The sequence below is a fragment of the Oncorhynchus gorbuscha genome, linkage group LG07, assembly GCF_021184085.1.
Source record: "Oncorhynchus gorbuscha isolate QuinsamMale2020 ecotype Even-year linkage group LG07, OgorEven_v1.0, whole genome shotgun sequence".
Classification (NCBI taxonomy): Eukaryota; Metazoa; Chordata; class Actinopteri; order Salmoniformes; family Salmonidae; genus Oncorhynchus; species Oncorhynchus gorbuscha.
In genome coordinates, this window is record NC_060179.1 from 72,736,551 (window position 1) to 72,759,420 (window position 22,870).

A 22,870-nucleotide genomic window follows, 5' to 3' on the forward strand; every position below is an offset into this window, starting at 1 on the left:
ATACCAGCAACAGTGTGTGAAAACCTTGAAGACTTACAGAAAACGTTTGACCTCTGTCATTGCCAACAAAGGGTATATAACAAAGTATTGAGAAACTGTTGTTATTGACCAAATATTTATTTTCCACCATAATTTGCAAATAAATTCATAAAAAATCCTACAATGTGATTTTCTGGATTTTTTTCTCTCGTTTTGTCTGTCATAGTTGAAGTGTACCTATGATGAAAATGACAGGCCTCATCTTTTTAAGTGGGAAAACTTGCACAATTGATGGCTGACTAAATACTTTTAAGCCCCACTGTAAATGGTTCTTAGTGCTTTACTGTAACCACGAACTTCCACCGACCTGAAGCCCTCTGCATTGGGGATGAACAGGTGGGGGTTGGGGGGGTCGCTATGGCAACGAGGGACCTTCACTGGTCGAGGACTGTTCCTGGGGGCTGAGTGGAGAACAGAGAAAGGGTCAATAAGGCCAGGCTATCCGACTAAATCCATACTTCAGTTCTATTTCTACATAGACATGTTTACCACTTAGACCCAACAGAAGCTTAAATCTAAAGCCACTTACAGAACAGTGAGTACACATTTTTTGTTATGTGCATGTGATCCATGCTTAGATTGAACCCACAACCTTGGCATTGCTAGTTTCACACTCTTACCAACTGAGCCACACAGGACCACATATTTGCTCAGATGAGCCAGGGTCTTACCTAGGTACAAGCCACTGACTGGGCTGTGAGGCTTCCCGATCACATGACCAATGCACTCATTCATCAGAGCCTGCAAATTCTGCAGAGGGAATGATTTCCATCATCACAATACCATTCCACAAAATACAAAATCAATCAATAAAGTAATCAATCAAATAAGTAGTATGGTTTTACCAGGAAGTCGTCCTCTGGTAAAGCAGAGATGAAGGCAGGTTCAATGGCTTGGAGGAAATCAAAGCCTTGAGTGGCCCAGCGGGGTCTGGTTCCCCGGCCACTTTCACACTTGGTGAGGACGTAATTCATCCACTTCCTGGCGAAGGCGATATAGCATTCCCCAATCCGCTGACGGAACTCCCCCGACATCAGACGCACCACCTCCTTGTGGTACTACGGAGAACAAAAGTATATTTAAAGGTGCTCTTCACATTACCAGTATAACATCTACATCAGAAAAGGAGAACCACGACACTCTTCCTCGTGGTGCTACTGTGAGGAACAATATGGCTGTCTGTTGGACTCTCTGGTTTCGGGGTTAAACTGGTTTCGGTGTTAGACTGGTCAGACAAAAACACAAGGAGGACCAAGCCACTCTTGCGATTTTGGTGGCATGCTCAATAGAACGGATTGTATTTCGTTGTCTGCCTTCCTCAGTAAAGTTGACATTAGTCTAAACAGATATCTGCTGACAGTTAACCCCAGTTTACAGCTTCCCACTGTACTAACACAACCCTCTAAGACAGAACATTTATCAGATGTAACACTGTGTAGAAAGACAGACAGCTTTACAATCATTCCCATAAACAGTTTAATTATTTTTCCATACTTTTTACAACACTAGGGTTACTGAGGAAATATTTATATTGCAGGCCTAAAGCAAGACTCCAAAGGCCGACCTAAAGTAACCCCCCCACCCCACCCCCATGTGGCCACCAGTCACCTATAGTTGCATCATGGCCGACAAATATAACCAATATCGCTAGTTAGCCCACTGCTCCCCTCCACCCCCCTACAGCCACCATTGACACCTAACCCCTGCAGACCTCGAAGGCGAAGTTATATCCCTTGATCCTGGCTTTTCTCTAGTACTGCTGCAACCTGGCAGACATTGATATCGCTAGGTCATACTGCCCACCCCCAACGACCCAGAACCCTTGAGCTCTAACCTCGAAGGCGAAGTTGTATCCCTGGATCATGGCCTCTCTGTAGTACTGCTGCAACCTGGCAGACATTGATATCGCTAGGTAACATCCTCATCATACTGCCCACCCTCAACGACCCAGAACCCTTGAGCTCTAACCTCGAAGGCGAAGTTGTATCCCTGGATCATGGCCTCTCTGTAGTACTGCTGCAACCTGGCCGACATTGATATCGCTGGGTAACATCCTCATTATACTGCCCACCCTCAACGACCCAGAACCCTTGAGCTCTAACCTCGAAGGCGAAGTTGTATCCCTGGATCATGGCCTCTCTGTAGTACTGCTGCAGCGTGGCTGATTCAGATTCCTCCACCTCGGCCTCAAACTCTGACGTGAACATGAACTCCACCCGGTCAATGGCCGTGTTGATCTTTCTACAGAGCTGTAAGGCTTCGTTCTGTGGGGGCGAGGGGGGGGGTAGACGAGCGAGTGAAGAGGGAATGAGAGAGCAAGAGGAAGAGATAAAGACAGAGATAGTGAGTGCGTGTGTGTGCGTGTGGGGGTCTCGACTCCCTCTCCAAGTAAAGAAGAAAGAAACCCTTTGAGGGCTGCTTCAACCACAGCCTTGCCACACAGGAAAAGCCTTATTGAGAAGAGAGGAAGCTAACAGCTTTTGAAACCAGGCCTCCAATGTGAGGAAGTATAGGAGACAACATCAGTCATGGGCATGACTTTTGGTTTTCACAGCAGTATAAACATGACATTTGTGCAAAGTAAATATGGTATTGGAACTGACCCTGTATTTCGCTTCTTACTTCCTTGTGCTCTTATTTCTATTTCTCGTGTTTTAATTCTACCTTGAATTACTTTTAATGCTACACTGTTAATGATCACTGCATTGTTGGTTTAGAGCATGCATGAAATGCATTTCACTGTACTTGTGACATTAAAAACGTGACATTTGAAGTCATCTTGTGCACTGCACCCTCTGCACCTGGGCCCCAATAGCAGCTCAATAAACTTGGGCGTAATAGTGGATCTTCTACAGTAAATTAATTGTAATTCAGGGAAACTTAGAGCATTTATAGTAAATGATCAGAGTCAATAAATATAGTGGATGGTACCTTGAGTTGCTCCAGGGAGCGGGCGATGAGGGGCTGGCTGGAGGTTTGCTCCCTGCTTAGGGTGAGCAGCTCGTCCATACTTTGCTGGAAGGCCTTACGCTGGGCCACAAGGTGGGCTGACTGCATCACTATCAGGAGCAGGTTCTCCACCTGAGGAGAAAGAGAGTCAGGACGGAAAGACATGCTAATTCTGTCATTAGCATCATGTGTGCTCCTCGTAAAAACATAGTACAGCATCTAGCAACCTTATCACCAAGGCTGAGGCACTTGGTGGTAAGCATCTTGGTTAAGGTGTTGAGATGACAGTTGGTCCGGCTACCCTCCACATTCACTACAATATCTAGCTCTTCAAAATACACAAAGGAAGAGTATCACTTGGATTAACTACATATCCCACCCACCTTCATGGCCCGTAGCGTGTCCACAGTCTCCATCTGAGGCACCAGTTTGACCAGCTTCCCGTCCCAGTGCCACTGAACCCCGGCCTGGCCTGCCCCCCCAGGCGGGTCCCCTGCTCCATGCTTGCTCATCAGCAGGTAGGCCTCGTCCTCTGCCATCATCTCGTCGGGCTCCTTACTGCAATCCTTACCGGCTGCTGCGTTTAGAAGCTGCAGGATGAGGTCACGCTGGTGCATCAGGGCACATGGGACAAACACCTCCAGCTCCTCCAGCCCTGGGATCTGGACCTGCAGACAGACACAGACCGGTTAGCTTGTTCATCCATCAAAGAGGAAGGAAAATTCAGGTAGCAAACTGAAATTCCAATTGAATTGAAAACGCAATGAAGAACATTAGAGTTGGAATTTCACTTTAGTTCCTGAATGGATATTGACCATGGGTTGAATACATGGGGAGGAAAGAGAAGAAAAATAGCACAGAGTGTGATAAGGAACTAAATGTGTCATTTGAAGCACCTTGACATAATTTCTCTCCTTGAGGGCCTCCAGGAGGCATGGCACCCCACTGGTAATGCTGAAATCAGCAGCAATCTCCAGGTCCTGCAGAGAGAAAGAGGGGCCCGGAGAGAAGGGAAGGGGACAAAGAGAGAGAGAGGGGCACAGATAGAGGAGAGAAAGAGAGAGAGGTCAGAGCACTCTGAACATCCAATTCTTTTATTTTGATACTTCCTATATTTAACCTGGGAAGTCACATTGAGATGGACATCTATTTTTCAAGTGAGCCCTGACCAAGAAGCTACATACATTTAGTAACTTACAAAATACAATATTTCCCAAATAAAAATGAACAGGAGGCAAACTGGGGGCAGAGTCTCTCACCTTACGGAGCATTTTGGCAAATCCCAGAGCTTTGGATGCCCTCTCTCTAGCCTCGTGGAACAGCTCCTTAAGTGACCGGCTCGTCTCAATTACCGACCGGCTAGAACGACAAAAAAAAACTGCTTAACATGAGCCTCTTACAGCAAGATTACTTTATTTATTTCATTGAAAAACACATTCTGGTGAAGTGGGAAAGTATTCAAACCCCTAGACTTTCTCCTCGTTGTCACGTTACGGCTTTATTCTAAAATTAATTCAATAAAAACGTTAAATCCTCAAACTTCACACAATACCCCATAATGACATTTTTGCACATGTATTAAAAATAAAAACAGAAATATCACATTTAAGTATTTAGACCCTTTGGTAGTGATTACAGCCTCGACTCTTCTTGAGTATGACGCTACAAGCTTGGCACACCTGTATTTGGGCAGTTTCTCCCATTCTTCTCTGCAGATCCTCTCAAGCTCTGTCAGGTTGGATGGGGAGCATCGCTGCACAGCTTTTTTCAAGTCTCTCCAGAGATGGGTTCGTCCAGGCTCTGGCTGGGCCACTCAAAGACAGTCAGCGACTACTTGTCCCGAAGCCACTCCTGCATTGTCTTTGCTGTGTGCTTAGGGTCATTGTCCTGTTGGAAGGTGAACCTACTCCCCAGTCTGAGGTCCTGAGTGCTCTGGAGCAGGTTTTCATCAAAGCTCTCGGTACCTTTCTCCATTCATATTTCCCTCAATCCTAGTCTCCCAGTCCCTGCCGCTGAAAAACATTCCCACAGCATGATGCTACCACCACGCTTCACCGTATGGATCGTGCCAGGTTTCCTCCAGACGTGACGCTTGGCATTCAAGCCAAAAAGTTCAATCTTGGTTTTGTCAGACCAGATCATCTCGTTTCTCATGGTCTGAGAGTCTTTAGGTGCCTTTTTGGCAAACACCAAGTGGGCTGTCAAGTGCCTTTTACTGAGGAGTGGCTTCTGTCTGGCCACTCTACCATAAAGGCCTGATTGGTGGAGTGCTGCAGAGATGGTTGTATTTCTGTAATGTTCTCCCATCTCCACAGAGGAACTCTGTCAGAGTGACCATTGGGTTCTTGGTCATGTCTCTCCCAATTGCTCATTTTGCCTGGGCGGCCAGTTCTAGGAAGAGTCTTGGTGGTCCCAAACAACTTCTATTTAAGAATGATGGAGGCCACTGTGTTCTTGGAGATCCTCAATGCTGCAGACATTTTTCCGTTACCCTTTCCCAGATCTGTGCCTCGACACAATCCTGTCTCGGAGCCCCACGGACAATTCCTTTGACCTCATGGCTTGGTTTTTGCTCTGAAATGCACTGTCAACTGTGGGATGTTATATAGACAGATGTGTGCCTTTCCAAATCATGTCCAATCAATTGAATTTAACAAGGGTCCTCCAATCAAGTTGTAGAAATGTCAAGGATGATCAATGGAAACAGGATGCACCGGAGCTCAATTTCAAGTATCATAGCAAAGGGTCTGAATACTTAAGTAAATAAGGTATGTTATTTATTTCCAATAAATTCACACAAAAAAAATCAAAAAACCTGTTTTTCTTTGTCATTAAAGGGTATTGTGTAACGTAACTAAATGTGGAAAAAGTCCAGGGGTCTGAATACTTTCCGAATGCACTGTATGTGAAACATAAAAGAAGACATACCGGATCTCATCTGAGACTGTACTGTCATCGGCACTTTTCCAGAATTCATCACCACTCTTCTGCAGGCCCGTGTCCAGGAAGTCCCCTGTGGACTTGAGCAGCATCCCAGCAATGTCACTGTTAGAGAGAAGAGGAAGGGAATATTTAGCTATATTTAGCTAACTAAATACAATGTGGAAGAGGGAGTGAGTTGGATGCTCCCAAGGAGAATAGATGCTTAAAATTAGATGGAGAAACAATGAATCAATGAACAAAAAAAATCAAACACTTACCAGAAGAGTTTCCCAGACTGAGCCTCCCCTCGTCTGATGTAGGGAGTGATGACCTTAGAGAAGTTCCACTCCTCCTCTAGAAGGTTCTTCAGGCTGTGTGAGGCCTGGGGAAGCTGCTGCAGCATCTGGATCCAGCTGTGCATGTAGTCAAAGTACACCTGCAGACAGAGAGAGGAGAGATATCTCTACTGATTAAACGGGTAGGTGTGCAGCAGGGTTTTCATTAGCCGGTAACAGCAGGATTTTGGCTGATAAAAAAAATGAATAGCCGATAAATCAAATTTCCGCCAGCCAGTCGATGTAAATGCATTTGTCCGGTCATGCTTATCGGTGTATAGGTTCATTTACAACAGTTAGTGGAATTCAATTGGCCAGTGTATTTTCATGAGTTATTATGAGTCTTATTTATCATACGAGCACAGCATACAGATATGGAGCCTAGAACGAGCGGAACATCTGTCAGACAGCAGGAGAGCGGTTGCTACAGTTACGTGAATCATGCTTTTTATAAGCCCAATCATTACGCAACCATTTTAAATGCAAGCACCTGTTAATTTTTTGGGGATGTCCACGATTAAAGAGCTACTATTTTTATTTCTCAACTGGTAATTGAAGCACACTTCCCATTAACCATTCAAGTGCGTAGGCAACGGAAGGCAAGCTTCAGTTTGTTTGCAATCCAAACTTTTAACTTCCTATTATGATGCATGTTTTACCTTTCTTCAAAGTAGCCTAACCAAAATACAACTAAAGAATTACATATGCCATTGAAACCAGTAGCCTCTCTCTCATGCTCTTTGTTTTCAAATCAACTTTCTTTCACTGTCCAGTAGCCAAAAGTCAAGCTGACCAATAGAATAGGTAAACATTCCTACTATGGGGATAGTAGATTGAAATAGACTAGTGACTTTTGCTGTCCGTTATTAGTCTTGTTATTAGTCTTGTTTGCTGAAGAAAAGTAACTGTGGAGAGTTTTCCAACATCGTTCAAGTGTGCATCAGAATTTGGTAAGGACGTTGCATGTGTTCTGTTAAGTTGAATTACCATAACATAAAAGTGATTTCTATCATTCTGAGCACCGTGGCTGGACACCCTAATCAGGTTATGCATATGGGTCGGTAAAGTTCTCAAACGTCCGGCAAATTAAAATGCTGCTGGTCAAATGTCAGGCAAATTAAAATGCTGCTGGTCAAATGTCAGGTAAATTAAAATGCTGCTGGTCAAATGTCAGGTAAATTAAAATGCTGCTGGTCAAATGTCAGGTAAATTCAAATGCTGCTGGTCAAATGTCAGGTAAATTCAAATGCTGCTGGTCAAATGTCAGGTAAATTCAAATGCTGCTGGTCAAATGTCAGGTAAATTCAAATGCTGCTAGTCAAATGTCAGGTAAATTCAAATGCTGCTGGTCAAATGTCAGGTAAATTCAAATGCTGCTGGTCAAATGTCAGGTAAATTCAAATGCTGCTGGTCAAATGTCAGGTAAATTCAAATGCTGCTGGTCAAATGTCAGGTAAATTCAAATGCTGCTGGTCAAATGTCAGGTAAATTCAAATGCTGCTGGTCAAATGTCAGGTAAATTAAAATGCTGCTGGTCAAATGTCAGGTAAATTAAAATGCTGCTGGTCAAATGTCAGGTAAATTAAAATGCTGCTGGTCAAATGTCAGGTAAATTAAAATGCTGCTGGTCAAATGTCAGGTAAATTAAAATGCTGCTGGTCAAATGTCAGGTAAATTAAAATGCTGCTGGTCAAATGTCAGGTAAATTAAAATGCTGCTGGTCAAATGTCAGGTAAATTCAAATGCTGCTGGTCAAATGTCAGGTAAATTCAAATGCTGCTGGTCAAATGTCAGGTAAATTCAAATGCTGCTGGTCAAATGTCAGGTAAATTCAAATGCTGCTGGTCAAATGTCAGGTAAATTAAAATGCTGCTGGTCAAATGTCAGGTAAATTAAAATGCTGCTGGTCAAATGTCAGGTAAATTAAAATGCTGCTGGTCAATGCATTGTAGTCAAAGTACACCTGTAGACAAAGGGATGAATGTACAGTGATCAACCAGCAGGTAAATGGATATGTTGCCTACTTACAGGTGTACCATGTTATTCATTGCATGGCTGCATGCAGCAGGTAGATTCCTCTCCAGTTTGAGACCGTGCCAAGTCATTTGATAAGCAAATCAAGTTCCTAAATGTATGTTCTGACAATTGCTTTGCATGGTTTTTCCACAGTATGATTGTCACCTGTCTGTGATATCACCACCATTATCCTAACACAAATTCCTCCTATAATATATACCATCCTTCCTATGGCATTGTGTGGTATTGCGTCCTATTTTTCAGCAGATGGCAGAGATACTGGGGAATACCTTCATCCTCATTGCTGTCATTCTGATTGTATTAGCCTCACTTCAGGGCAGGGTTGTGATATTCCTAAAGTAAAGCCTGTTTTTCTGCAGCAGCTGAGTGGTGGCAGAAGGTAGTAGACTAGACTTTGACCCTGACAGTGTTGTGGTGGTGACCCTTTTTAGAATTCAGGAACATTGTGTTTTCTTCGGCTTTTATCACCCACTACCGGCCGTCTGTCCAAGGAGACAGACCGCGAGGAAAGGAAACGCTGCAGCCTAAACTCCTGAGAAGTAATCAGTGATTGACTGATGCCAACTCCTACCACACCCCTGGCTGCCATGTGCTGATTCAGCTTGGTGGTTGCTGGTTAAAGCGCTCTCACCCCAGAGATAAGCGCACACTGTTCTCAAGCAGATTTACCAGGTGCTAGTATAACCCCAAGCCTGGGTCCTGGCCAGGCACCCAGAGAGACACAAGCCACTTCCCTACAGTACGCCTCTCTAGTCTTGACCCACACACTCAGGTTGAGTAGGACGCAGCCTCTAACGTCACCCTGGTGAAAGGATGATGATGTAAAAGTTGTGCTCTGAGACTTTAGTAACCTCTGGGTAAATCTACACCCGACAGACAATAGTGACCTCGGTAACCTCTGGGGTAATCTACACCCAACAAAGAAGCTAAGTTGCAGAAAAGAGTCTCAGCGCGATGGACACACTTAAATCAAAACATTTCAGTGGTTTAGGGTAGTTTTCCAACACATTTACTACAGATTAGTACTCCCTAGTTTGTTTTACCACCAGCATCTGGGGAGGTCCTCTTCAAACTTGTCTATGTTATGTAGCAGTGATAATGCATTTGAGACCTTTCATAAGCATGCATGACTCTTATTTTTGTGGAAAGAGGAATTTTGCAACCCTAATCCTGACTCAGTAAGTCTGTCTTACCACCAGCATTTTGTGGAGGTCCTCCTCGAATTCGTCTATGTTGGCATTGGTCTGGAGTCCCTGGGGGTCTGTTACCACCCCCCTCAGCATGTACTGGTAATACTGCTTCATCAGGAGACCACCTTTCAACACCTCCTTACATTCACGCACCAACTACAGGACAGATGGAGACAGAGGTTAGCATGGGCATCAACTGACATGTAGCCTACCTTACTGAGCCAAACCAAGCTGTACTAGGCTGGACTGGTTATGCAGCCACCACAGATGCTGAACTGTGCTTTAAAGGACAATGTGAAAAGAACATATCTGGGCCAGCGCAGTGCGGTTCGGGTCAGCCCTACAGTGTGAATCAGGCAATAGAGATGAACATCACTATTCACCAATCCTATTCAGAATGAGCAAGGCAGAGTGGGAGAAACAGAGAAAGTGTGCCTGCTGACCTGTTTGATGCTGAGCAGTGATGGCTCCCCTGCAGGCCTCTGTTCCAGTCTCAGCTTAAGGCACTCGTGTATCACGTTCAGCAGGACGCGGCACAGGACCAGGAAGGCAGGTCGGAATGAGGGCAGGTCCATGTCCAACAGCTCCTCCCAGGAAACTTGGTCCGCCCCCAGCTCCGGGCCCCCGGGAGTGCTGCAGGAGGACAGGTGGCGGGACAGCTCCGGTAGGTAGTCACTGTACAGCATGGGGTCTGGGAAGTCCGTGAACTAGAGAAACAGACATGTTAGCATGTCTAAACTAAAGCGTGAGAGGGACAGCTCCGGTAGGTAGTCACTGTACAGCATGGGGTCTGGGAAGTGCGTGAACTAGAGAAACAGACATGTTAGCATGTCTAAACTAAAGTGTGAGAGGGACAGCTCCAGTAGGTAGTCACTGAACAGCATGTGGTCTGGGAAGTCAGTGAACTAGCTGGGAAGACAAACCTACAACACAAAAGAACTAACACACAGAATACACAGACAGGTTAGCATGTCGGCAAACTACAGAGGGCTGAGCAAGGTGAGGATAGTGTAATTCAGAGTTTTCAAAACCTCTGCTTCAGTATTAAACTGGTTAACTGGCCAATTCAACTGGTCATCTGTGAGGTAAAAAGTCAAAATATTCCTGAAAAGAGCAGTTTAGATTCCTAGCTAAATATCTTTCTGTTTACAAGTTGAGTATGCGGTGAACGTTTTTTTTCAGCCAGCACACTGATGTTGGTTTCACAGATAAATGACAACCTCAGCGAGGGGAAGAGGGGCCCCAGGGATGGTGACTCAGCCATCCTGTATGTATATGGGTGGTTGTGTGTGCACACTGGATCTCTACACATGACCACAGCTGACAGAGCACTGAGATAGTCTAACACATGGACTAGTCAGTTGGGCTTTGAAATGGCACATTATCGGCAAAGCACCCTGCAGTACAGTGGCTGCTTAGTTGGAAATCAATTTAACTAATTATATGTGAATGAGGTTCATTTGTGAAAAAAATATATAATGATTTGCATTCATATTTGCTTTGCCAAAACGTGTCTAGCTTTCAACTCGACAGAAAGCAAACATGAACAAGCTCCATTAAGCCCAATTAAAAAATCCACCAGGGATTCATGATTAAAATGCATATAGGCCTGTACAATCCAATTAACCATGGTTATTTTCAAGGTGCATAACATGTATCAAGTACAAGCACTTCCCTCTCATTTCGCAACCTCACAATAGCCACAGTGCAGCTCTGCGAACACAATATCCAAAAACAGAGCCAGGGCAAGCTAAACTGAACAAGGTGGACTAGTTATGCATCCACCATAGTTACTGGAACCGGGAAGGAAAAGACAGTGAAAACAGAATCTCTGAGCCTGCACTGTATGGTTTGGTTGGGCATGAATGTGAAAGGGGTTTTCAAACCCCCAGACATATCACAATATTGTTGTAGCCATTAACTAGCTAACGTGATTCACCTTATCGGATCTCAAAACATAGTGGAAGTTGTCATGTCAAAAATTAATTCTGCATTTTTCACAAAAAAAGACAACACATAAGAAATATCTTGCTGCGTTTTGTAAACGCAGATTTAAAATGCTTCTCATTGTAATTTCTGCTCAGCATCAGACTAATTCTGTGCCTCAGTTGCACTTCTCCACTCAGATGAGAATTCACGAACAGGCATTCTATCAGCAGACAGAGCTCTGACTGATGTGTAGCTACGTTTCTCCTGTACTTCTCAGTGTGGCCAGCCTAGTTCTCTGGTAAAAATTAAATATTAACTTTAAGCAAAACATCAGGAAATGTAGCTGGCTACATTCTTTCTATGATAAACAGACATAGGATGGCCGTTTCTGCAAAAAATACTTGCTTTTTCATTCTAAGCTCATTTACTTGTGGCTGCTAGCCGAATAGCGTTGCATTTCTGTTGTCATCGGATGTTTTCTGCTGAATGTGACGCACCAAGGTATTTTCTGTGAAAGTAAACTACAATTGCAGATCCCTGATCGTTCGTTCTATGAAGCAAAAAAAACACAACTTTAAATGTAAAATGCAGATGAAAGATTTTTTGAAAGTCTGTTATTTGAGTCAGCTGTGCAGTGCTAGGGCAAAACGTGCACCCATTGGGGACAACAGGACAGTTTGAGAAATACGGACATAGGAACATACATGACAATGCGCAGAGTCACTCCCTCTAATTTCCTTTTTATCATTTGAAATACATCACCTGCTCAAAGACTTTGGATGTTCAGATGTGACCTTCCCCTATATAAAACCATATGACAGCACTCTCTTACCTCCTGTGCAGGCGTGTGGCTGAGCAGGGCTGCCCGGGACCTCTGGAGGGAGGGGTCCATCAGCTTGTGTAGTCTCAGGATCAGTTTCCTCAGCCCCATCTGTTTCAAGGCCTTATCTACAAATGGTCTGAAGATGGCTGTAGGGCAGTTCATCCCTCCTGTCCCTGTGCCCCCCGATACCACCTCCATAGTCCCTGTCCCATCCTCAGATAGTAGTAACTGGGCAAATTTAGGAGTCAAACAGGGGGAGAGTTCATCTTCTCCCGGCTCAGTTGTCGTTTCACCCCTCTGGGCTCACCAGTTTCCCCCTCCTCCCCCACTAGGTCCCTGTCCTCTCCATCGCTGTCACCGGCAGTGAAGGTTGCCGTGGAGTCATTCTCCTCGTCTTCTTCATCCTCGTCTTCCTCGTCGTTGCCACGGGAACAGCGTGGCGAGGGGATCTCGAAGACTGGCCAGCCGATACGGGAAAGGTCCCTGAGGCCGAGGACAGTCGCCATAACACAAAGTTTCTGGTTCAGATCCTAAGTGAAAATATAATAAATATATGCCATTTTGTAGATGCTTTCATACAAAGCGACTTACATTTTCGTATTGGTTGGCCCAGCAGGATCCTAGTGTTGCAAACGCAGTGTACTACCAACTAAGCAAGCCAGGAACACAGAAAATAGTTCATTGTTTTTCTAGTGAGAGGACATAATTTCTCCATGTATTGGCTCTCTACTAGGGTTGCAAAGGGCTGGAAACTTTCCAGGAAATTGAAAAAGTTTCCACCTCTGAATATTCCCCAAAATGTGCAACATTAATTATTTAAGTTATTACATTTTTAGTTATTTCTTTGAATGTACTTCTTAAGCTCTTTTTACATCAGCAGTTGTCACAAAAAAAAGGTAATGTCAGCTTTGCTGACCCCAAAGTGCTATATTTATAAAGCTTACTGTGAGTGCTTACTGCCCTTTTCTATGCATTCTGTCACTTTACCGCCCCTCTCCTGTTATTGTGAACGCGTGTAAAACCTCAGTCAATCAATCCAGTCCCTACCTGTGTGATGTTGAGCCAGAGACAGAGTGCCTGCACCCTGCCCTGGAAGTCCCTGGCTGCGTACTTCTCATAGTCCTTCTGGAGGGTCTGCAGGGACGGGTACAATGCCTCCACCGACTCCAGCAGCTCCATCACCCGCTTAACCTGTTCGAAGGCCAGCCGCTGGCGCTGGAGGTGCTCCCTGCACCCCGCCCCGGAGCCCAGGGGCGCCGCTGCGTCTACTGCCGAGGAAGGGCAGGCGCTGAAGCCCCATGGGTCAACTGAAGCAAAGTGATTTTGGTTCGTCTCTGGGGCTCCAACAGCAGCAGGCTGGTTAAAATCCCTCTCCTCCCCAGAAACAGTCTCTGAGGCCTGGGTTGGAGACCTCTGTTTGGGACCCTGGTCTGGGCCTCCACAGCAAGGCTCTGTTAACACTAGTGTCCTCTGGGCTCCCTGGCCAGGAGATGCCCCTGATCCAACCATACCTGGTTGTCCTACACACACCCCCAGGGTCAGTTGTCCCAGACCCACGGTGCTGGGGCTCAGGCTGTGGTAATTCACCTTAAAGTGGAGCACCTTGTTGATGATGTCTGGGATTGCTTGTCGAGCCGTGAACAGGAACAGATCCTGGTCGTTGACGGAGCGTCTTGCGTGCCACGCCTGGAGCTCCAGCCACACCACCTGGAGAGATGGAATGGATGAGAGCGAGAGTCAGGACATAAAAGTGCAATACACGATATACATCACCAGAAGATAGCATTAATAATCAATTCATAAGTCAATCCATAGCTACCTCGTTGTTCTGGCCCATGAAGGCTGAGTTCTCCAGACCTCGCTGCTCCTTCTCCTTCTTCTTGGACGACATGGAAGTCAGCTTCAATAACAACCTCAGCGTCTCAAAGAACTTGAGTCTATCTGCAGGGCAGTCTGTCCTTGAGGTCTGGCGGTGGGTGCGGTGGGCCATGGGGTGGGGTATAGTGACAGGGAGCTTGCCGCTGCCACACCCCAGCGATAGGTAGGGTTTCCTGGGGTCCATGTTCAGGGCTGAGCCTCCACCGAAGGGGCTGGAGGTCTTGGAGAGCGGGTCCAGCATGAAGGAACCTTCAAAGGTCTTCTTGTGGTCTCCCTCGCTGGAACGCAGGGTGGCGCGTTGTCTTTTACCCTGCTTATAGTTGTGTTGGTGCTCCTCGGTTGCTTTGTTTACGTTTATTTGGATCCCCTCAGAAGGGTCGGTCTGTTTCTTACCCAACTTGTAGTTATGTTGCTCAGCCTCTGGGGGGTCCTTCTCACGGTCTCGCTCAGCCCCCTCTATAGGCCTGTAGGGGTTAGGCTCACTCTCTCTCTGGGGCTGGGATGGACTGGAGGGGGTTGGCTGATTGTCTACTGAGATACAGAAAGAGGAAAAATCTATACTTATTCTACCCAATACAATAACAGAACCTTTACCCCCCCCCCAAGAAAATATACATGCTGTGGTTACTTTACTCACTGCTACTTGCTCATTCCAAACACCAGCCACTATGTTGGTTTGTATTTGTATGTATTAAGGATCCCCATTAGCTGCTGCCAAGGAATAGAGTTAGTTCCATGTAGACATGGTTCTACATATTACTGTACGCTTCCCAAAGTCCGTTCTTGACTTGGGGATTGTGAAGAGACCTCTGGTGGCATGTCTTATGGGGTATGCATGGGTGTCCGAGCTGTGTGCTACTTGTTTAAAAAACAGACACCTCTGCGCAATCAGCATGTCAACACTTTTCACAAAAACAAGTAGTGATGAAGTCACTCCCCTCCACTTTGAGCCATGAGATTTACATTAGCTCTCTGTGTACATTTAACACATAACTTGAGGAATGGCAAGGAGTTGTATACCAGTTAATACTATAGAGAATTGGTTAGGTTACTAATGTTAGCTCATCTGATGTTGTAACGTTAGCTGTCTGATTTAATTAACCAGCTAATTTTCAAACCATAAACTCAATTATTTGATCAATTAAGTTGGCTAATGTTGCTCAACATTTCTCTGGCTTGCTAACTGAGAATTTGATCCAGTTAGCAAGATACTTAATGATAACAATACTTGTTCCACCACACTTTGTTTTTCGGTTACAGCTCATGAAGTACGCTTCATAACCTTCTCACCCTGTCTCCATGCACAGACATCTCACCTACCTCTTCGTTATCGTTCAGGAGATGCGCTGCTGTAACTGGCAAACTGCCTTTCCACTCTCCCAGTCTTTCCAGAGTGCCCCCTGATGCTGTAACTGGCAAACTGCCTTTCCACTCTCCCACTGTCTTTCCAGAGTGCCCCCTGACGCTGTAACTGGCAAACTGCCTTTCCACTCTCCCACTGTCTTTCCAGAGTGCCCCCTGATGCTGTAACTAGCAAACTGCCTTTCCACTCTCCCACTGTCTTTCCAGTGCCCACTGACGCTGTAACTGGCAAACTGCCTTTCCACTCTCCCACTGTCTTTCCAGAGTGCCCCCTGATGCTGTAACTGGCAAACTGCCTTTCCACTCTCCCACTGTCTTTCCAGAGTGCCCCCTGATGCTGTAACTAGCAAACTGCCTTTCCACTCTCCCACTGTCTTTCCAGTGCCCCCCGATGCTGTAACTAGCAAACTGCCTTTCCACTCTCCCACTGTCTTTCCAGAGTGCCCCCTGATGCTGTAACTGGCAAACTGCCTTTCCACTCTCCCACTGTCTTTCCAGAGTGCCCCCTGATGCTGTAAAAAGCAAATTGGTTGTCTCTTCAGACGCGTGCTGCATTCTGTTATGTGAACGATTGGCCGAGCCTTGGATACAGCCAGTATTGCTCCAAACACGCGTCACTCGTTTGCTTACAGCCAGAAGTGATCAAAGCGCACCCGCCCCCTCAAACGTCATTGGATCTACACGAATCACATAGGTCACCTATTTTGGATTCAAAACGGTGAAAGGTGACTCGTTCACATCCCTGCTTGTTGGTAGTTGTTAAAAAGTCAGGGCAGCGCTTTATTATTGACAGACTTCTCATCTTAGCTACTGTTATATCAACGTGTTTTGACCATGACAGTTTACAATCCAGAGTTGCTCCAAGCAGTTTGGTCAACTTGCTCAATTTCAGTATTATTTATTACAAGAGTTGGTGAATGATTTGTCCCAAATACAAATGGGGAAAGGGCGATACCTAGTCAGTTGTCCAACTGAATGTATTCAACTGAAATGTCTTCCGCATTCATCCCAACCCCTCTGAATCAGAGGTCCCGGGAATCGACATTCACGTCCTCTGCACTCAGGGAACAGTGGGTTAACTGCCTTGCTGAGGGGCAGAACAACAGATTGTCAACTCGGGGATTCAATCCAGTAACCGTCCGGTTACTGGCCCATCACTAACCACTAAGCTAACTTCCGCCCAATGCTTTTAGTTAGAGGTTAGTCCTAAATATTTCTATCTTGCCACCCATTCTGAAACAGCAGCTCTTTGTTAACTTTCCGGTGATTTTACTAGCTGACGTGTATAGTGTTGAGTCCTAAGCATACACACTGGCTTTATTCAAGGCCATTGGTGTGTCATTAGTAATTATTATTTAAAAAAATATATGTTTTTAAAAAAGGGCCTAGACAGCTGCCCTGGGGAAATCCTGATTCTAATTGGATGCTTCCATTATTTATTTGTCCACATTTATTTTTCCAGCAGCAGACTATGATTGATGTCAAAAGCCACACTGAAGTCTAAAACAGCGCTTACAATCTTTTTATCATCAATTTCTCACAGTCAGTCATTTGTGTAAGTGCTGTGCTTGATGAATATCCTTCCCTAGAAGCATGCTGAAAGTCTTGTCAATTTGTATACAGAAAAATAGCAAATGTATCTGGTCAACCCACACATTTTCCTCAAACATTTACTAAAAGGGTTGGTAGCAGGCTGATTGGTTGGCTATTTGAGCCAGTAAAGGGGGCTTGACTTATTCTTAGGTAGGGGAATGACTTTTGCTTCCCTCCAGGCCTGAGGGCACACACACCTTCTAGTAGGCTTAGACTGAAGGTAAGGCAAATAGGAGTGGCAATATTGTCTGCTATTATCCTCTGTAATTTTCCATCCAAGTGGTCAGACCCCGGTGACTTGTCATTGTAGATAATAAAAAATATTTTAAAAAACACCTCTACAAAATTACAGTGGATGTCTTTCATAATTTGGTCAGATATACTTCAATGTGTACTCTCATTTAAACATTTTTTTAAAGTAGTTGGCAATATCAGTGGGTTTTGTGATGAATGAGCCATCTGATTCAATGAATGATGGAACTGAGTTTGCCTTTTTGCTCAAATTTTCATTTAAGCTTTTTTACTAGCATTCTTTATAATGTTCATATAACTGTTTATACGGTCATTTTCTTATTAGTAAGTGGAATAAGCAATTTCATAAATGTATCAAGTGCAGCATCTGGTTGCTCCTCATTACACACAAAATATTCTTTACAGTTACATTAAAATATTTATATCTGTGTGCATGCTTTAGGGTTGCAACTGCACATGGGGACAAAGATGGTACTTTTTGGAAAAATGTCCTCTGGTCTGATGAAACAAAAATCAAACTGTTTGGCCATAATGACCATTGTTATGTTTGGAGGAGAAAGGGGAGGCTTACAACCCGAAGAACACCATCCCAACCGTGAAGCACGGGGGTGACAGCATCATGTTGTGGGGGTGCTTTGCTGCAGGAGGGACTGGTGCACTTCAAAAAATAGATGGCATCACGAGGCAGGAAAATTATGTGGATATATTGAAGCAACATCTCAAGACATCAGTCAGGAAGTTAAAGTTTAGTCGCAAATGGGTCTTCCAAATGGACAATGACCCCAAGCATACTGCCAAATTTGTGGCCAAATCAATTAAGAACAAAGTCAAGGTATTCGAGTGGCCCTCACAAAGCCCTGACCTCAATCCTATAGAAAATGTGTAGGCAGAACTGAAAAAGCATGTGAGAGCAAGGAGGCCTATCAACCTGACTCAGTTACACCAGCTCGGTCAGGAGGAATGGGCCAAAACTTATTGTGGGAAGCTTGTGGAAAGTAACCCGAAACATTTGACGTAAGTTAAACAATTTAAAGGCAACGCTACCAAATACTAATTGAGTGTATGTAAACTTCTGACCCACTGGGAATGTGATGAAAGAAATCATTGCAGAAATCAATCACTACTATTATTCTGAAATTTCAAATTCTTAAAATAAAAGTGTTGATCATAACCGACCTAAGACGGGGCATTTTTATTAGGATTAAATGTCAGGAATTGTGAAAAACTGAGGTAAATGTATTTGGTTAAGGTGTATGTAAACTTACGACTTCAACTGTAAATAATATGCCTTGGTAAATATAGTCTTTACTTGCCAGTGTAATCTACAACATTATATCCCAGTTTAATATGCTGCTTTAATGTATTAGTTACCATATCAGCTAAAAGTAGAATGTAATGTTTTGGTCGCGGAGAAGCACATCTCGCAGTGATTTTTACAAATAGCCTAGAATCACTAGTTATTCTAATGAAGTTACATTGTTATTTGAATAGTAGCTGAGATTATATTTGCTTATCAATGCAAGAGGCTACTTTGATGCATAGCCTATAGATCAAGGAATCAAGCAAGCTTCATTGCCTAAACAATGCCCCCACAGCTACTCAATGAATAATACAGCGCGTTACAATTGTCATGTGGCACAGGAGTATGTCGAATGTTGGAACGCACTACAAGGACCCACTTCTTTTGTAACAAAAACACTGCACTCTGCAGGGTCCGTCTACGTAGGGTATAAATTGTCCTTAACAGGTAGATTGGGTTAATGTTTATCTGTCACGTTTATCTGCAAACAAGGCGTTTGCCTAACATGTTTATCACACGATACCCCTGTCCCCTCTACCTCGGACTCTGTGACCACTGCCTCCATCTTATCCCCCCAACTTACTCTTGTTAGGAGAGTGTCCAACGGGGAGCGTCCAGCCGACCTGGCCTGGCTGTTCTGGTGTTTTCCCGACATGCCTTTCATCTGCCGGGAGGTGTAGGGGGGTGATGTGCCGTACAGAGCTTCCTCTTCCTCGCTGGGCTTGTACCAAAAGTCTTCCACCTCGCAGCTCTGATGCGCCGAACCATCTTTTGAGGGATTGACCTGCCTGTGGGAAAAGAGTAGGGTTATGTTTAGTGTGGATTCTATGGAAACTAATATAATATCTGCAATGAAAAACCTCCTGTGGAGATGAGGGGTGTGGTGAGTGAAAAGAAAATCTGGAAAAAAAAGTGCGGGAGATAAAAGGTGGACACGCCAACGAGCGGTAGGCCTTTCCCTGTTATTCTAATAGGCTATCCGTACATCTGGCACCATCAGCCTTCAGATGCTTGTAAAATGGCTTTTGCAATGTCAAATAATAGGCTTTATTGGTTGAGTGACGAATGTATTTTCCTGGGTCATTGTTACCAAATGTGCTCTATAAAATGGTTTAAACAGAGTAGCCACCACTCAGATCCAACTGGTGATAAGGGTTCAGGGTCACCGTAAGAAATAGTTTTGTTAGTTCTGCTTTAAACAGTCAGTGTATTTGGTCATTTTTACATGAACAGGGTAATTTCAAAATGAACAGCATTAATTTCGCATTCATTGGTAGGCGTGGGAGAATCTCTCCATAAAATTCCAAACAGTCTAAACCATTTGCTTTCGAGACAGGGGTAAAATCCAAAACTGCAATATATTAACTTGCTCAACTTAGAGAAGTAATCTCAGACAGCTCCAGCTCAGATGTCCAGCACATGAGCGCCAATCAGCAGCAGATATTTAAAATGTGTTCATGCAAAAAACAATATTGTATTGCATCAATTTGTTCTCCTAGTTAAACCAAATCGCAGCAAAAACATTTAAAACTAAAATGTATCATATGCCATGCATCTAGACTAGGGGTGCACGATATATCGGTGAACATACCGGAATCGGCTGAAATGATCTAAAAATGCCAACATTGGCCCAATGTCTAGTTTAATGCCAATGTGCAAAACTGATGTCAAAGCTGACGTGCATACATATAAAACGTAGGTACATGATGTAATGTCAAAAAACAAATACAGAGCTACACTTGCAACACAGCATTCCAAACCCAGCCCACAATGTCTGCTGTGTGGATCGAGCAGCCATTTGAACGAGTAAGAACATTTCAGCAAGACAACTCAAAAAGGTGAAATCCATTAAAAACACCAAGATAATGGAATTTATTGCCCTTGACAAATCAACCGTTATCTGTCGTGGATAATGTTGGCTTTCGCGGACTGGTTGAGTACCGGTACACACTAAACTCACATCCATGAGCTACTTTGCTATGGGTGTCACTGCTATTAGCTTCACGTCTGACATTTAGACCAACGATGTCAGCCCCATGAGCATTGAATCTGACAGCACAGTGGGTTGATGAGGATTTCGTACTGAGGAAAGCCGTATTGCATGCTCAAGAATGTGCTGGTTCTCATACTGCGGCTGCCATTTCAAAACATGTTTGAAATATGAACACTCCTCGCTCCATTCAAAACAACTGACTTGAGAAATAAGCTCAACTGCGTCTGTAGCAGACGTGATACACTTTCATGGCATTGAAACGCCTGCTCAACAACACAGACCGTCAGGTTAACTTGGTAAAGTAATCTACTGCAGGCTGTGAAACAAGTGATTTGGTGTCATTCTGAGCCTCTTTCGCCACCATGCTCGATGCTAAGTACAAAGGACTTGGATGCAGACAAGAAACAGTGCTTCTGTGAAATGTTACAGATACAGCGGGACACTGACACAGTGACAGTTGGCACAGAGGAGAAGAGGCCCACGGACAGACCGAGCTGAAACTTTGCTGCTTGACATGTATGATGAAATCCTGGATGAGACTGAACAAATTAAGAACAAAACAGAACAGCAAGTGAGTGAAATAAAAAGGTTTTGATTATGTTTTACTGGTAATGGGGACATACGTAAATGCCAACAAAATAACCTTGTGGTTAATTTGTGTGCGTGCGCTATTTAACTGTACTAGAATGCTTAAAAAGGCAGCTAGATTTAAATAATAATATAATAATATAATAATAATATATGCCATTTAGCAGACGCTTTTATCCAAAGCGACTTACAGTCATGTGTGCATACATTCTACGTATGGGTGGTCCCGGGGATCGAACCCACTACCCTGGCGTTACAAGCGCCATGCTCTACCAAGTGAGCTACAGAAGGAAAAAAAAATTGGCAAGCAAAATATCAGATATCAGTATCAGCCAAAAATGTAATTTCGGTGCCTCCCTAATCTAGAAGTATCGAATTGTTCATGAAAGGAGACAAGCACATCCCCTAAAGGCATCTGCATGCTTCCATGCCAAAACAGTTGGGTAGAGTGTGTGCATATATTGTGACAGATTTCTTGAGTTATAGTGGATACATTCTGACTATTGAGGCATTGTATTCTGGCTACGGCATCTCAAAAATGGACAAACAGTACAGGTGCAGCTTTTTCCCCCTCATTTCTCAAGCAAAGGTCATTCAAGGGAGTATGCGACAATTGTTTGGTTCGGCTAGGCGCTGGCCGAACTGAAACATGCTAACGCTCTAAGAGTTAGCAATGGTTCACTTAACTACCATCAACTTCCTTCCAGCTGTGTCAAATCAGAGGGCCTGTTGTCCAGACCTTTGGTAGTATATGGGGGTGCCACAGGGTTCAATTCTTGGGCCAACTCTTTTCTCTGTATACATCAATGGCGCTCTTGCTGCTGGGGATTCTCTGATTCACCTCTACGCAGACGACACCATTCTGTATACTTCTGGCCCTTAACTACCCTCCAGATGAGCTTCAAAATCATACAACTCTACTTCCGTGGCCTCTAATTGCTCTTAAATGCAAGTAAAACCAAATGCATGCTTTTCAAACGTTTGCTGCCCGCACACGCCCGCCCGACTCGCATCACTATTCTGGACGGTTCTGACTTCGAATATGTGGACAACTACAAACACCTAGTTGTCTGGCTAGACTAAACTCTCCTTCCAGACTCATATTAAACATCTCCAATCCAAAAACAAATCGGCTTTCTATTTCGCAACAAAGCCTCCTCCACTCACGCCACGCCAAACTTACCCTAGTAAAACTGACAATCCTACCGATCCTCGACTTCGGCGATGTCATCTACAAAATAGCTTCCAATACTCTACTCAGCAAATTGGATGTAGTCTATCACAATGCCATCCGTTTTGTTCCCAAAGCGCCTTATACCAACCACCACTGCGACCTGTATGCTCTAGTCGGCTGGCCCTCGCTACATAATATTCGTCGCCAGACCCACTGGATCCAGGTCATCTATAGGTCTATGCTAGGTAAACCGCCGCCTTATCTCAGCTCACTGATCACGGTAACACCCACCTGTAGCACGTACTCCAGCAGGTATATCTCACTGGTCATCCCCAAAGCAAACACCTCCTTTGGCCACCTTTCCTTCCAGTGACTTGAACAATTGCAAAAAAAAAACAAAATAGCTGAAGCTGGAGACTTAGATTTCCCTCACTAACTTTAAACATCAGCTATCTGAGCAACTAACCGATCGCTGCAGCTGTACATAGTCCATCTGTAAATAGCCC

General features: G+C 44.4%; 2 protein-coding genes across 3 annotated transcripts in view; both read right to left on the bottom strand.

Moving 5' to 3' along the window:
* The window catches only part of LOC124040324 (mitogen-activated protein kinase kinase kinase 4-like), a 45,096-nt gene extending 32,674 nt beyond the window's left edge, over positions 1-12,422 (bottom strand). For both annotated transcript variants that reach the window (XM_046357421.1, XM_046357420.1), the window contains exons 1-13: positions 12,234-12,422; positions 9,916-10,179; positions 9,476-9,628; positions 6,189-6,346; positions 5,917-6,033; positions 4,248-4,347; positions 3,885-3,968; positions 3,372-3,656; positions 2,971-3,120; positions 2,142-2,303; positions 885-1,097; positions 711-789; positions 347-440 (exon numbers count right to left, since the gene is read on the bottom strand). In XM_046357421.1, the coding sequence (XP_046213377.1) occupies positions 347-440; positions 711-789; positions 885-1,097; positions 2,142-2,303; positions 2,971-3,120; positions 3,372-3,656; positions 3,885-3,968; positions 4,248-4,347; positions 5,917-6,033; positions 6,189-6,346; positions 9,476-9,628; positions 9,916-10,179; positions 12,234-12,422 (2,048 nt within the window). The remainder of the gene's footprint in view (positions 1-346; positions 441-710; positions 790-884; positions 1,098-2,141; positions 2,304-2,970; positions 3,121-3,371; positions 3,657-3,884; positions 3,969-4,247; positions 4,348-5,916; positions 6,034-6,188; positions 6,347-9,475; positions 9,629-9,915; positions 10,180-12,233) is intronic.
* A 47-nt stretch (positions 12,423-12,469) lies between these two features.
* LOC124039038 (mitogen-activated protein kinase kinase kinase 4-like) overlaps positions 12,470-22,870 on the bottom strand; it is a 47,788-nt gene continuing 37,387 nt past the window's right edge. Inside the window, exons 3-6 of the mRNA XM_046354921.1 lie at positions 19,193-19,397; positions 14,044-14,633; positions 13,272-13,931; positions 12,470-12,754 (exon numbers count right to left, since the gene is read on the bottom strand). Of these exons, the coding sequence (XP_046210877.1) occupies positions 12,470-12,754; positions 13,272-13,931; positions 14,044-14,633; positions 19,193-19,397 (1,740 nt within the window). The remainder of the gene's footprint in view (positions 12,755-13,271; positions 13,932-14,043; positions 14,634-19,192; positions 19,398-22,870) is intronic.